Source organism: Tamandua tetradactyla, chromosome 8 (assembly GCF_023851605.1).
Source record: "Tamandua tetradactyla isolate mTamTet1 chromosome 8, mTamTet1.pri, whole genome shotgun sequence".
Taxonomy (NCBI): domain Eukaryota; kingdom Metazoa; phylum Chordata; class Mammalia; order Pilosa; family Myrmecophagidae; genus Tamandua; species Tamandua tetradactyla.
Genome location: NC_135334.1, coordinates 58563172 through 58580097, shown reverse-complemented (window position 1 = coordinate 58580097; position 16926 = coordinate 58563172). Strand labels below are relative to the sequence as shown.

The window sequence follows — 16926 nt, the reverse complement described above, 5'->3', positions numbered from 1 at the left end:
TACCATTGCTAGGTATCTACTCAGAGGACTTAAGGGCAAAGACACAAATGGACATTTGCACACCAATGTTTATAGCAGCATTATTTACAATTGCAAAGAGATGGAAACAGCCAAAATGTCCATCAACAGACGAGTGGCTAAACAAACTGTGGTATATACATACGATGGAATATTATGCAGCTTTAAGACAGAATAAACTTATGAAGCATGTAATAACATGGATGGACCTAGAGAACATTATGCTGAGTGAGACTAGCCAAAAACTAAAGGACAAATATTGTATGGTCCCACTGATGTGAACTGACATTAGAGAATAAACTTGGAACATGTCATTGGTAACAGAGACCATCAGGAGATAGAAATAGGGTAAGATAATGGGTAATTGGAGCTGAAGGGATACAGACTGTGCAACAGGACTGGATACAAAAACTCAGAAATGGACAGCACAATACTACCTAATTGTAATGTAATTATGTTAAAACACTGAATGAAGCTGCATCTGAGGTATAGTTTTTTTTCTTTTTTTATTTTTTCTCTCTATTATTGTTTTATTTCTTTTTCTGTTGTCTTTCTATTTCTTTTTCTAAATCGATGCAAATGTACTAAGAAATGATGAATATGCATCTATGTGATGATATTAAGAATTACTGATTGTATATGTAGAATGGAATGATTTCTAAATGTCGTGTTAGTTAATTTTTTTAATTAATAAAAAAAGCTGAAGGGAGCAATAGATGTTTCAACAATAATAGTAGGAGACTTTAATACACCACTCTTCTCTGTAGATAGAACAGCAAGACAGAAGGTCAACAAGGAAATAGAGAAGTTAAATAACTTGATAAATGAATTAGACCTATGTAGGTCATTGCTTCCCAAATCACAAGGTTATATATTTTTCTCTAGTGCTCATGGAACATTCTCCAGGATAGATCATATGCTGGAGCACAAAACAGGTCTTGATAAATTTAAAAATACTGAAATTATTAAAGCACTTTCTCTGATCACAATGGGATGAAGCTGGATCTCAATAACAACCAAAGAACAAGACCATTCACAAATATATGGAGATAAATAACACAATCTTAAAAAAACCAGTGGATCAAAGAAGAAATTGCTGGAGAAATCAGTAGTTATCAGAGATGAGTGAAAAAAAATACAACTTATCAGAATTTATGGGATGCTGCAAAAGCTGTGCTGAGAGGGAAATTTATTGCCTTAAATGCCTATATAAAAACAAGAAAGAGCAAAAACCAAGGACTTAACAGCAAACCTAGAGGAACTTGAGAAAGAACAGCAAACTAACCTCAAAGCAAATAGGAGAAGAGAAATAACAAAGACTAAAGCAGAGACAGATGAATGGAACAACAACAACAAAAAAAAAAAAACAATAGAAAGAATCGATAAAACCAAAAGTTGCTTCTTTGAGAAAATCAGTAAAATTGATGGGCCAGTAGCAAGACTGACAAAGAAAAAAACAGAGAGGATGAAAATAAACAAAATCAGAAATGAGAAGGGGTGCATTACCACACAGCCTGAAGAAATAAAAGAAATCATAAGAGGATACTATGAACAACTATATGCTACAAGCTAAACAACTTAGATGAAATGGACAAATTCCTGGAGACACGCAAAAAAGCTACACTGACTCAGGAAGAAATAGAAGATCTCAACAAACCAATCACAAGTAAAGAGATACAATCAGTCATCAAAAATCTTCCTACAAAGAAAAGCCCAGGAAGGGCCAGATGGCTGCTTCACAGGGGAATTTTATCAAACATTCTGGAAAGAACTAACGAGAATCCTGCTCAAACTTTTCCAAATAATTGAGGAAAAAGGAACTCTACCTAACTCATTTTATGAAGCTAATTCTAATACCAAAACTGGGTAAAGATGCTATAAGAGAGGAAAACTACAGACCAATCTCTCTAATGAACATAGATGCAAAAATTCTCAATAAAATATTAGCAAATTTAATCTAACAGCACATTAAAAGAATTATACATCATGACCAAGTGGGGTCTATACCAGGAATGCAAGGATGGTTCAACACAAGAAAATCAATTAATGTAATACAGTACATTAACAAATCAAAAGGAAAAATCACATGATCATTTTGATTGATGCTGAAAAAATATTTGACAAAATTCAGCATCCTTTTCTGATAAAGACACTCCAAAAGATAGGAATCAAAGGTAACTACCTCAATATGATAAAAGGAATATATGAAAAACCAATAGCCAGCATCGTACTCCATGGAGAGAGTCAGAAAACCTTACCCCTAAGATGAGGTACTAGACAAGGATGCCCACTGTCACCACTATTGGTGACATTGTGCTAGAAGTTCTAGCTAGAACAATCAGGTAGGACAAAGAAATAAAAGTCATCCAAATTGGAAAGGAAGAAGTAAAGCTCTCATTATTTGCAGGTGATATGATACTATATTTGGAAGATCATGAGAAATCTATAGCAGAGTTACTTGAGCTAATAAACAAGTTCTGCAAGGTGGCAGGATATAAAATTAATGTGCAAAAATCAGTAACATTTCTATACACAAGCAATGAGCTAGCTGAGGAGTCAGTTAAGGAAAAAATTCCATTCAAAATAGCAACTAAAAGAATCAAGTACTTAGGATTAACTTAACTAGGGATGTAAAGGACCTGTACACAGAGAACTGCATAACATTGCTAAAAGAAATCAAAGTAGATCTAAATAGGTGGAATGACATTCCCTGCTCATGGAAAGGAAGGCTAAATATAGTTAAGATGTCAATTCTCCCCAAGTTGATTTACAGATTCAACAAGTACCAATCAAAATTCCAATAATGTACTTTGAAGATTTGGAAAAGCTAACTATCAAATTCATCTGGAAGGTAAAGAGACCCTGAAAAGCATCCTAAAAAAGAAGAACAACGTGGGAGGATTAACTCTCCCTGACTTTAAAACCTATTATGAAGTCACAGTGGTCAAAACAACATGGTACTGGCACAAAGACAGAAGCATTGACCAATGGAATCAAATCAAGAATGCAGAAATAGACCACCAAATATATGATCAGCTGATTTTTTACAAACCCCCCAAATCCTCTGAACTGGGACAAAATAGTCTTTTCAATAATTGGGCATGGAAGAACTGGATATCAATAGCCAAGAGAATGAAGGAGGACCCCTATCCTACATCCTACACAAAAATTAACTCAAAGGGGATCAAACACCTAAATATAAGAACTAGAACCATAAAGCTTCTAAAAGAAAATGTAGGGAAGCATCTTCAAGACCTAGTAATAGGAGGTAACTTCCTAAACTTTACACCAAAGCCCAAGCAACAAAAGAAAAAACAGATAAATAGGAACTCCTCAAAATCAAATGCTTCTGCACCTCAAAAGACTTTGTCAAAAAGGTGAAGAGGCAGCCAACTCAATGGGAGAGAATATTTGGAAATCACATATCAGACAAAGGTTTGATTTCCTGTATATACAAAGAAATCATACAGCTCAACAATAAAGGAACAAATAACCCAGTTATAAAACGGGCTAAAGATATGAATAGGCATTTTTCTGAAGAGCAAATACAGGTGGCTCAAAAGCACATGAAGAGATGCTCATTTTCATTGGTTATAAGGGAAATGCAGATCAAGACTACAATGAAATACCAGCTTACACCTATAAGAATGGCTGCTATTAAACAAACAGGAAACTATAAATGTTGGAAAGGATGTGGAAAAACTGGGACAATTATGCATTGCTCGTGGAATGTATAATGGTGCAGCCACTATGGAATCTGTTTGGCGGTTCCTCAGGGAACTACATATCGAGTTGCCCTATAACCCAGCAATATCACTACTTGGTATATACCCAGAAGAGCTGAAAGCAACGATACAAACAGACATCTGCATACCGATGTTCATAGCAGCATTATTCACAATCGCCAAAAGATGGAAACAAACCAAATGCCCATCAACAGATGAGTGGATCAACAAAATATGGTATATACATACTTTGGAATATTAAGGAGCAGTAAGACAAAATGACATCCTGAAGCACATGACAAGATGGATGAGCCTTGAGGACATAATGCTAAGTGAGATTAACCAGACACAAAAAGATAAATACTGTATGATTCCAGTTTTATGACCAGCACAAAGGTATAATCAGAAGCTTATAATACAGAATATAGGGGACTTAGAGATACATAGAAGCTAGAGATGGGTGAACCATTAGCTAATGAGGTTGAACTCCAATGTAAGGGAATAGATAGGAGTGAAGGTGATTCTTTAGTGGGTCTAGGAATAATATTACTGTATTGAGGATGAACCAGATTGAAAAGGGTTGTATAGACCTACATGTCCCACTGACTCACACTAGAAATATGAATGAGTTCTCATAAGAATTACTTCAAAGATATGGTTCTTGTACAAAGTGTTTAAGTCCAGGGTACAGGGGGTAAACTGCTATTGCGTACTATGAGCTATGTTCAAAAGAAAATCATCAGCATTACCACAGCAACAGCAGAGGTAAATAATGGGGTGAGGGACAAAAGTTAAGAGGAGGTTTAGATTTCCTGTTTGGTGAAGGTGTGTTTATTGGTTTTCTGTCTCTTGGGAACAATGAAATTATCTAAAATTGAGAATGTTGATGGACTGTGGACTTTGGGCCTTCTATGTGATGCCCGATGAATGCAGGTGGCTGAAGGATGCACTGACAGAGCAATAGATTGGCGAATGATGGTATATACGTATGAATGAAGGTTGTGCTGCTGCAGAAAGGAATAATGTCATGATGCATGCAACGATGTGAATGAACATCTCGGATATTTGGTGAGACAAAATAAGCCAGAAACAAAAAACAACATTGGTATAGTCACCTTTAGAAAATGCTTTAAGAAAACAGGGGCCTAGACTGTAGGCTTTTAGAGTAGACACATTAAGTCTGGAGTGGTGATTATTATTTCTGGATTTTGAGAGGCTCTTTTATATATGTAACCTGATATTTAGAGTTAAGAACAAAGTTGAACAGGTTGGGGTTAAAGTAATTCAGAACATAGGGGTAAGGAAGACAGTATCTATATTTGAGAACCACACCTACTCTTTCAGACCAATGGAACTGAAATTTTCTGTAGTACATAATCTAATTCAACCTATCTGTATAGCTCATTTGAACAATTGAAACACAGGGAGCACAGAATGTGAAAGAGGTGCTTTAATCCTATATAGATTATTGTAATGCCTAGAAACATCCTAGAGTATATTAACCAGATAATCAAAAGGTATTGGCAAAGTCCCCTGAGGGAGGGAGAAAGATTATGGAACTATTAAACCTTACCATCAGGGAATCCCCTGATACTGTGTGAAACTTTAGGATACCCAAATCAATAGGCCATGCCCTCTATCATGAGGCTTACTCTTGTGAAGCTTATGTAGGTAGCGGAGAAGCTTAGACTACCTATAGGCTAAGGTAGTCTATATGCCTAAGAGTTACTTCTGGAGGACCTCTGTTGTTGCTCTGATGTGGCCTCAGTCTCTCTAAGCCCAACTCTGCAAGTGAAATCATTGCCCTCCCCCTACATGGGGCATGACATCCAGGGGTGAAAGTCTCCCTGGTGATGCGGGAGATGACTCCCAGGGATGAAGCCAGACCTGGCACCATGGGATAAACAATTACATCCTGACCAAAGGGGCAAAAGAAGTGTAATTAATAAAGTATCAGTAGCAAAGAGAGTTCAAATAGAGTTGAGAGGCTACTCTGAAGATTGCTCTTATGCAAGCTCCAGGTAGACCTTACTGCCTATTATAACCTGCCAACCCGCAACCAGGACCATTCCAGCCAATCCTAAAGAATACCTAGGGAAATATATAAGATTCCGCAAGTGTTCAAGGTACTTTCCAGAAACCTACAACCTCCATAAGGATTCTTGGTCCTGATAAGTCCCGAAACCTAGCCCAGCCTCTCCAAAACATCAGCTAGTTCCATTGCCTACCCCATATTGGTGACAGACCCTTCCAATATCAAAAATTTAGAATTTCCATAGCCCAAACAACCCCCAAAAGAGGTATGGAAAGATCAAAGGTGGCGGTGGAATTATACATAGAAGATAGGACTTAACAAATGAATATGAATGCTGAATCATTAAATTGATATCTCTTTTTGTCTCTAGTCTCTTAGTTTAGAGCAGGTAGAAGTAAAAACCTAAAATTGTGAAATTGTAACCCATGTCAAACTGGGTGAAATATGTTCTACAACCAATTGTGGTGCTGTGCTTTGAAATTTATAGCTTTTTTTGTGTGTTATCGTTCACAAGAAAGTAAGGAAAAAAAGTCGATTGCGATGATAAAAAAATATTTAAGCTCTGTAGCCTCCTGTGTTGTAGGGCAACTAGAAGGAAAAATATGAGAGGATCATATGGTAGCTCATGACAAACTCTGGGATCTGTCCTGTAACCAATTGTTGAAGAGTGCTTTGAAAACTATTGCTTTTTTATTTATTTGCTTTGTATATAATTATATTATACAACAAGAAAAGGTTAAAAAAATAGATTTATTAGGTAACTGACAGAATTAGCACATCAAACAATTATCAAATGGAGTTTTCCTAAATCTTTCTGTACTTTTCTCTTTTTTTTAGACCTAACATATGTTCAGAAATACTTTTGGGTATTAAAGAAATGGATTTGTTCTAGGAAAGAGGCTTTTATTATTTGTACGGGTGGCGGTATACTAATCAACTTTATGGCAGTGCCTATTTTCCTGTAATATTTCAAGAAGGTGTAGTTGCCCTTATAAAGTACAGTCTTTTTTTTTGTTATTATTTTTGTCTGGCTGCTTTTAGAATTCTAGAGAGCATGTTTGTGTATGCCCTTTCTAGGCTTTACTTAAGCTGAATTATTTATAGATACTTAGAAAATATGAAAATTATGACTATAGGATATGAATGAGGATTGACTTAAAAAGCAAAACAAAACCTGAAGTGTCTCCCCAATGTATATTTTAATGAGTAAAATATATTCATAAGCACAAAATCACTTAGGAAAACTTCTTTCCCTACATCAGTTTTAATAGCGTATTTAATAATTTATTTTAATTTTCTTAATTTGGTATAATTTTTTAAATTTTGTCTCAATTTTTCCTAAGATAAGTAATTGTAATACTTTATCTCTGTTTATTCCCAGCCGTCAAATAAAGGAAAATGCAGTAGAACGATTTATGGTTCTAATAAAGAAACTTAGAGAGAAGAACCAAAAGTATCATGAAAGAGTGAGTATAAAATTTAGAGCCTGTATCTACTCATTAAGCATATGTAAACATGCTTTAAAAAGTTGTGAATTGTAATGAAAAGTACTCTAGGAAATTATCTTCTTCAGTGTGTGGAATTGATTAATTTATAATCCATTTAAGTCTTCATACATGTAAGGCAAGAGGGTACTGCTACTCCCACATTAAAATGAAAAGGAAATCAGCTTGAATTATGTTACTTAGCTCTTGAGGACACTATATTTTACATTCAAGATTTTGAAGCTTTGGACCCACATTTATTTTTTGACTTATTTAACCAAACTGCAAAACATTGGTTTACTCATTTTAATCTCTGTATCTTTTTCTTTTAGATTTTCAAAGTTGGCATATGTAAACAGCATTTGAAAAGTACAATCTCAGTTGTTAAAATGATTAATTGTATGCTTAAGATGATACATTGCTTTTATAAAATCAGATTTAAACGAGTATCAGAAGGGTAATGTGTATGACTATCAGGACTAAAGACCAACAAAAATTAAGTTTAGAAGCAGTACATCATAATTAGCATAACTTATCCCTTAAAGCATCTCATGAGTGAGGAAATGAATACATTTATTTTATTTGGACCCCAAAACTTCCACAGTTAACTGTTTTATCTGGCTTTTGTGTAAAAGACTATATCTTCAAATTTTAATGGAATCTTGGCTCAGGGACTTGAGTTTGCATTCTGGCTCTATGATTTACTGCTGATGTCATCTTGGGCAAAACTGTTGAGACTCCATTTTTTCTCTTGTAAAATGGGGCTTCTTGTCTACCTCAATGGGGCTTCTCTACATCAATATGACTAATTGATATTTATTCAACAAATACTTATTGGACTAGACAGGCCCTGGTGGAGATATAACTATGACCCTGACACTGATTCTGTAGGATCAGTCTCATGGAATAGTAATTAAAGCAGACACTCCAAGTCTGTAGAGTGAAGTAGAAAGGGGAAGTTTGGTCTGGGTGTTTGGGTGCAGATTCCACATGATGAGATGCAGAGCACAGCACCTAAGAGGAGTGAGCTGCCTTCAAGGTACCAATGCACATCCCCAATGATCGACACAGGGACTCTTGGTCAGGACATGGTTGTGGCTAGTACAACAGATCAAGATTGAGGATTCACTTTCCCCATTACCCCATCATTTGGAGTCAGGAACAAAGTTCTCTTTTCCATGAGGATTAGTTCAGAATGGGGCAGGCCTTAGCATGTTCTTAGGGACATTAGTGGAGCAAGACAGAGTCCAGCTTCAACTAGACTATATGTTTTTGGACATCATTTCTTTCCATGTATGATGCTACCATCCAGTTTAAGCTACCATGATCACTTACCCATCTTTCCCCCATCCAGTTCAATTTTTTCCACAGTGTAGCCAAAATTAACTCTTTGAATGCTGTAAAATGTTCAGTGTGTAAAACCCTTCCTTGGCTTCCTATTGTACAGAAAATAAAATTCAGAGTCCTTACCAAGGCCTTCAAAGGACCTGCAAAATCTGACTCTGCTTATTATCTTTCCAACCTTGTCTTCTTACACAATCCTTTCCTTTCCATTTCTTCTTTCAAATCTTGGAAAAACCACTTTCTTGTTATGTACCTTTATCCATGCTGTTTCCTCACTCTGAAATTATCATCTTTTGCTTAGTTCCTTTTCATTCCCCCAATCTAAGCCAGAGTATTATGCAAAAATAAGCTGTATGGACAGCAGCAATAAACTCTTAATTGTCTTTGTTTCTCTAGAAAGGCTCAACTTACGAAAGTGTTCATCTAATATTTGCTGAGTTGAGTCACATTAACACCAGTGGAGGAAAAATTTTGAGGTCACGGATATTTAAATTGTTACATTAAACATGATCCATTAGCCAGATGTATTTTTTTCTCTTTAATTATATCAACATCAGAAATACCTTCCTTCCTTGTTGTTTCAATTATCACCCCATTTATTATCTTTCTTTCTCCCTGTTTGCATCCATTGCCCCATTTACCTCATTAGATATTCCATAGCTCCCTGTGTCCACTTCCTCACCTTTCATTCATTTTTTCAATCCCCCCATTTTACCACAACTGTGCCAGCAAAAGGTATTAATGACAAACTGGCAGGTTCAAAGGACTCAATTACCATCTATATGGTGATAATTTTGATATCTGTGTGATAAAACTTCATAATACTATACATTAAAAAACTGAGTATATATAAAAACTGATGAAATTAGGGTGCATGGGTAGTTCAGTGGTTAGAATGCCTGCCTTCCATGCAGGAGACTCAGGTTCAATTCCTGGACCATGCACCAAAAAAAAAAAAAAAACTGGTGAAATTTGAATAAATTCTCTAGTTTAGTTATTAACATTGTACCATTGCTATTTTATTAATAATGTACTATGCTTATATAAGATATTATAATTAGGGAAAGCTAGATGAATAATAGATGGGAATTCTCAATACTATTTTGGCAATTTCTTATTTTTGTTCTTGTGAGTCTTAAGTTAAAATGATAAAGTCTATGAAATGGATTTGTAACAAAACAAAATCTTTAACTTATTTACAGAATATCCTTTTTTCTGTTTTATGATATGATAATTATACTTGCCTCCAGTGATTATTAACTTGATTTTGTAAGTTAAATATATATTATCTAGCATATTGATAGGTACACCTAGCTAAATTTTACTTCAAAATACTGCTCAAAATAATATTTCAGACATATTGAATTATGTAACATATTGTCAGATACTTTCTATTTCCATTTGAAATTCACTTGAAGTTTAGGAAGTTTAAAATAGATATTGTTAAATGTGTATATAATGCCAAATATGATTGAGTAATGTTTATGTGACATTCAGTAACATCTTTAGGACATGTAATGCTGTTTTTTGTTTTTTGTATGCTGTATGATGGGGTCACATTTCATTATTTTTCCATGTATCCCATTATTGCAGCACCATTTGTTGAATTTTTGTTTGTCTTCTTGTTCGTTTTGCTTGTTTGTTGCATTTTTGGGATGGGGAAGTGAGTGGACCAGGAATTAAACCCACGTCTCCCTCATGACAGGTGAGAATTCTACCACTGAACTACCCATGCACCCCCATGTAATGCTGTTTTTTTTTTTTGATGTAATGCTGTTTTAATTTACGAATATAAAAATCACATTTTTGAAAGTATAGTAATTGTGAACAAAATTTGATCTATGAGGACTATATTCACTTTTTAAGTTAACTTTTTATTTTGAAATACCTTCAAACTTAACAGGATAGTTGCAAAAATAATACAAACTCCATACAGAGAACTGAAACATAGACCTATCATCCCAGATGCCCAGATTCACAATTTTTAACTTTTTGTCAAATTTGTCATATCATTCTCTCTAATTGTCTCTCTATCTGCCTGTCTGTCTGTCTCTTTATCAATCCGTTTTCTGAACACTTGAGGGTAGATTGTATATATCATGTTCCTTGGACACTTGGTACTGTCGTGAATATTTTCTAAGAAGAAGTATATTCACTTATGTAACCATAAATACAGTTATCAAGTTCAAGAAATTTAACATATATATAAAACTTACAGTCTATATTCCAATTCAGACCAAAAATAATAATGTCCCTTTGAGCTTTTTCTCCTCTCTAGCTAGGTCACATCTAGGATCCTTGCTTTTAATTGTCATTATCTCTTTAGTTGTTCTTTCTTTCTTTTTTTTTTTTTTTAGTTGTGGGACCATATATACAATATAAACTTTCCCATCTCAAGTACTCTCAAACATACCACTCAATGGGATTAATCACATTCACAATATTATGGAATCCTTACCAACTTCCATTATTAAAACTTTCCTATCTCCCATTATGTATTAACTCCCAGTTACCCCTGCCCAACTCCCCAGCTTTGGCAACCTGTACTCTAATTTATGACTCTATGAGCCTGTGTATTCTCCTGTATTTTCTTTGTAATTACAGTGGAGTTAAATGTAACATCCTAAATCCATAAAAACATTGTTTGCTTTGATACCAACTTAACTTCAATAGTATATGTACACTATATTCTTATACTCCCCACACCCCTACTTTTAGTTTTTATTTAAAAATTATGTTTATATAGGATGAGTCCCAAACCACTAATTTATCATTATATTTTGTACATTTGCCTTTTAGATCCTGTAGGAAGTAAAAGGTGGAGTTACAGACCAAAAATACAATAGTACTGGCATTTATATTTCCCCACATCATTACCCTCACTGAAGATATTTATTTCTTTATGGGATTTTGATCTATTGTCTGTTGACCTTTTCTTTCAACCTGGAGAACTCTCTTTAGCATCTCTAGCAGGGCCAGTTTAGTGGTGACATTATTTGGGAATATTTTATCTCTTCCTCATTTGTAAAAGACAGTTTTGCCAGATATAGAATTTTTGGATGGCATTTTTTTCCTCTCAGCATTTTAAACATATCATCCCATTGCCTTCTTGCCTCCAAGGTTTCTGTTGAAAAATTGGCCTTAGTTTTTTTGAGATTCCCTTGTACATGCTTCTCCCTTGTGGTTTTCAGAATTCTCTATCTTTGCATTGGACAGTTTGATTATAATATACCAGTGGGTCTATTTGGGTTTATCCTATTTGGAGTTTGTTGAGTGTTTTGGATATGCATATTAGTGTCTTTCATTAAATTTGGGAAATTTTCAGCTGTTATTTCCTTGAATATTCTTTCTGCTCCTTTTTTCTCCTGGGACTCCTGCAATGCATATATTGGTACACTTAATGGTATCGTGCTGGTTCCTCTGGTTCTGTTCTTTTTTTTTTTTCATTCTTCTTTCTGCTTCCAGACTGAAAATGTCTTGTGGTAAAGTGTGCCAGTTTGAAAGTATTACATACCCCAGAAAAGCCATGTTTTAAGCCTGATTCAGTCTTTTGGGAGCAGCCTTTTCTTTTAATACTGATTCAATAATGTAGGTTGGAAATGTTCGATTAGATTATCGTGGAGATGTGACACCTAATTGTGGGTGTGACCTTTTAATTAGATGAAAATGTGACTCCACCCATTCCAGGTGGGTCTTGATTAGTTTACTGGAGTCTTTAAAAGAGGAAACTTTTTGGAGAAACCTCAGAAATGACAGAAGCCTCAGAGCCAACAGAGAGAGCAAATGTAGACATTTGGAGAACAGTTGCTTCAGAGAACAGAGACATGGATGTTTGGAGATGCTTGGAACCCAGCAGATATTGCCTTCCCATGAGATGTTAAGGAAGCCAGAACCTGGAGAGAGCCAAGGGAAGCCAAGAGATGAAAGCCAGCTCCAGAGAAGCAAAGTGAGGAACTCCCACAAAACAGAAGCTGAAAGCAATGGAGCCCAGGAGCATGGGACCAGTAGATGCCAAACATGGGACTACCCAGTTACTGGCCCATCAGCCTTCCTTGAATTGAGGTATCTTTCCCTGGATGCCTTAGTTTTTATAGGCTTAGAACTGAAAGCTTGTAACTTATTAAATTCCCTTTATAAATGCTATTTCACTACTGGTATATTGCATTCTGGCAGCATTTAAGAAACTAATACATCAAGTTCACTGCTTCTTTATTCTGCCAGCTCCAATCTGCTGTTGAACCCCTCTAGGGAATTTTTAATTTCTGTTACTGTAGTCTTCAGCTCTATTTGGTTCTTCTTCATAATTACCAGCTCTGTACTGATACTCTCTTTGTGTTCAACTATTGTTTTCATGATTTCCTTTAGTTCTTTGTCCATGTTTTCCTTTAGGTCTTTGAATATATTCAGGGCATTTTTTAGAAGTCTTTGTCTTGAACGTCCCAGGTCCCATCCTCCTCATTGATGATTTCCAATTCTTTAATTTTCTCCATTGTTTCCTGTTCCTTTATATATTTTTAATCTTTTGTTGAAACCTGGACATTTTGATATTTTAGTGTATCACTGAGATTTAGACTCCAGTGTCTATTCTTTAAGTTGATATCCAGATAGTATAATGATAGAGATTTTCTTGAATGCCAGGAACTAACAAAAGAACAAAAAAGAAGGAAAAAAAAGAAAACACCTTTTCCAGTTTTTGCAGACTGACATGTGTGAGGGCTCTCCATTACAGTTTATCCGTACAAAGAGTTTAGAGATTAGCTCCAGGCCAAAGCATAGGGATCCTTACTGTGAATAACTCTTGTCTTGGGCATGCACATGTGGCCTACTTTCAGGATATGAATGTCCCCCCTTCCCTAGGACACAATTTTCTCATGATCTCAGGAAAGGCACTGTGTTTTCTGAAGCCAGCAGTCCCTTGCCCTAGATAGCACAATTTGACTGCTCTCACACAGAGGTCTGTTGGAGAGCCCTGTGAGCTCTGTGAGGTCTTCTACACACGGGGCAGGTTCTCAGATGGCAAGTCCCTCAGGCCACTACCAGACAATGTGGGCCAGATATATATGCTCCAAGTATATGCATGAGGTTTACTGTCTTCCCTCTGGGACTGGGAAGGGAATTCACATTGGGAACCCAGGCAAGCACTGCACAGTGCAGGTGAGGAGTGGGGTAGGGGTCTGCTAGGGCACCATGAGATCCTACCACTTTTAAGTAGTCTTTTTCTTGACTCGGCACTTGCACTATTACTGCAGTCCTTTAACGCTTGATTCAGCACTTGTGCTGTTACTGCAGTTCTTTAACTGTTTTCTGGAGCTTTTAGGATATTTCTTCCAGTTCTTTCAGGTTGTTCAAAGCTTCTCTGGGGGGTGAAACCCTAAAGCATCTCTCTCTGCAATCTTAATTGGTTTACCCTACTGCTATTCTTTAAAAAAAAAACAAAAACACTTTTTTTCTTGATAATAAAATGTTCATGGCATAGTACATAAAAGTAAAGAAAAATTCACCCAGAATCCCCACCAGTTATGAATAGTTATTGCAAACTAACCTTTTGGTATTTTATTAGTATTTTTTTCCTGATATTTTGTTGTTTTTTAGTAGTTGAGATTTATGTATTCTTTTTTATTAGAAAAGTTGTGAGTTTACAAAAAATACATGCATAAAATAAAATGTCAGATTTCTATATACACCCATTACCACCTTGCATTGGTGTGGAACATTTGTTACTATTAATGATAACACTTTTTTAAATGATTGTGCTATTTTTTAAAACAGTAGTTACCTTTGTTACAATTGATGAAAGATTATTAAAATGGTTCTATTGTCAATTATTGACATTAGGTGTACTTCCCCATCTTTTATTTTTATTTTTTTTGTTGTTGTTGATTTTTTACTTATTTCTTTATTTAATAAACATAACAACATACAAACACAAACATTCTTACCATATGATCATTCCATTCTTGTTATATAATCAATAACTCACAATATCATATAGTTGCATATTCATCATTATGATCACTTCTTAGAACATTTGCATCAATTCAAAAAAAGAAATAAAAAATAAAAAGACAACAGAAAAAAATTCATACATACCATACCCTTTACCCCTCCCTTTCATTGATCACTAGCATTTCAATCTACTAAATTTATTTTAACATTTGTTCCCATTATTTATTTATTTTTAATCCATATGTTTTACTTGTCTGTCCATAAGGTAGATAAAAGGAGCATCAGACACAAGGTTTTCACAATCACACAGACACATTGCAAAAGCTATATTATTAAACAATCATCTTCAAGAAACATGGCTACTGGAACACAGCTCTAAGTTTCAGGCATTTCCCTGTAGCCTCTCTAATACATATTAAACTAAAAAGGGGATATCTATATAATATGTAAGAATAGTATAACTTCTTGACTCTGTTTGAAATCTCTCAGCCACTGACACTTTATTTTGTCTCATTTCACTCTTCTCCCTTTTGGTCAAGGTTTTCTCAATCGCTTGATGCTGAGTCCCAGCTCATTCTAGGATTTCTGTCCCTCGTTGCCAGGAAGGTCCACACCCCTGGGAGTCATGTCCCACATAGACAGGGGGAGGGCAGTGAGTTTGCTTGCCTTGTTGGCTGAGAGAGAGAGGCTACATCTGAGCAACAAAAGAGGTTCTCTTGGGGGTGACTTTTCAGCCTAATTTTAAGTAGGCTTAGCCTATCCTTTGCGGGGATAAGTTTCATGTGAACAAACCCCAAGATTGAGGGCTCAGCCTATTGCCTTGGTTGTCTCCACTGCTTGTGAGAATATCAGGAATTCTCCACATGGAGAAGTTGAATTTCCCCCTTTTCTCACCATTCCCCCAAGGGGACTTTGCAAATACTTTTTTATTCACTGTTCAAATCACTCTGGGATTTATCGGGGCATCACTCTGGACAAACTTCCAAAATCTCATGCCCTATTCTAGGTTCCATGTACTTATGGTGTTCAATTAAACTGTCCACATAAATATATTAGGAAATGCACTAGTTAAAATATAAATTTTGTATCAAATAAACGTTTTTTGTTTTAGTCTCACATATAAGTTAAAGTTTTAAAATATGAGTTACCATCTATTTTCAGTACCCTGCAGTATTGACATTCCTTTGTTCTTCCTCATGCAAAAACAGTTTTAAATTTGTACATTTAGTCACTATCATTGTACACTCTAGGCGTTCGCCCCATCTTTTATTTTTTATTCATTTGTATATTTCCTCTTTGGAAAAATGTCTCTTCAGATCTTTTGCCCATTTTCTAATTGGGTTTTTTTTTTTTTATGGTTGAGTTATAGATTCCCTTTTATATTCTGGATATTAAACACTTATCGGATATGAGTTTACAAATATTTTCTCCCATAGAGTGGATTTCCATTTCACTTTCTTGACAGAATCCTTTGAATCAGAAAATTTTTTAATTTTGAGAGGTTCCTATTTATTTTTGTTGTTGTTCCTACTTGTGCTTTGAGTATAATTAAGAAATTACTGCCTACCACAAGATCCTGAAGATGATTCCATACATTTTTTTCTAGGAGTTTTATGGTGCTGGTTCTTATATTTAGACTTTTTATCCTTTTTGAGGCAATTTTTGTATAAGGATCATTTCTCTAGGATAAATGCTGAGTCATATGGTGGTTACGTATTAGTTTTTTAAGAAACTGTGAAGCTGTTTTCAGACTGACTGTAACATTTTACATTCCCACCAGCAATATAACAGTGAATCCATTTCTCTGCATCTTCATCAGCATTTAGTGTTGTCCCTGTTTTTATTTTAGCCAGTCTGATAAATGTGTAGTGTTTTCACATTGTAGTATTAATTTGCATTTCTCTATTAGTTAATGATATTGAACACTCTTTCCTGTGCTTATTTGTCGTCTGTATATCTTCTTTGCTGACATTTCTCTTCATATCTTTGGGCCATTCTCTGATTAGATTGTTTTTTTAATGTTGAGTTTTAGAATTCTTTATATATTTTAGGTACTAACTAGTTGTCAGATATATAGTTTATAAATATTTTCTCACAGCCTGTAGCTTGTTTTCTTTTTAGCCTCATAATAGGGTCTTTTACACAACAAATTTTAATTTTAATGAAGCCCAATTTAACAATTTTTCCTTTTATATATCACACTTTTGTTGTCATGTTTAAAAATTTTTTTTCCTAGCCCTAGATCCCCCAAATTTTTCTCCTATATTTTTTTCCTGGAAGTTTTATAGTTTTACACTTTACATTTACGTCATGGTCCATTTTTGGCTAATTTTTGCATTAGATGTGAGACCTAGATTGAGGTTCATTTTTATGC

General features: G+C 35.1%; 1 protein-coding gene across 6 annotated transcripts in view; it reads left to right on the top strand.

The window, feature by feature from the left end:
* The window catches only part of CCDC83 (coiled-coil domain containing 83), a 77777-nt gene that overhangs the window by 19707 nt on the left and 41144 nt on the right, over positions 1-16926 (top strand). For all 6 annotated transcript variants that reach the window (XM_077113363.1, XM_077113364.1, XM_077113362.1 and 3 more), the window contains exon 5: positions 7160-7244. In XM_077113363.1, the coding sequence (XP_076969478.1) occupies positions 7160-7244 (85 nt within the window). The remainder of the gene's footprint in view (positions 1-7159; positions 7245-16926) is intronic.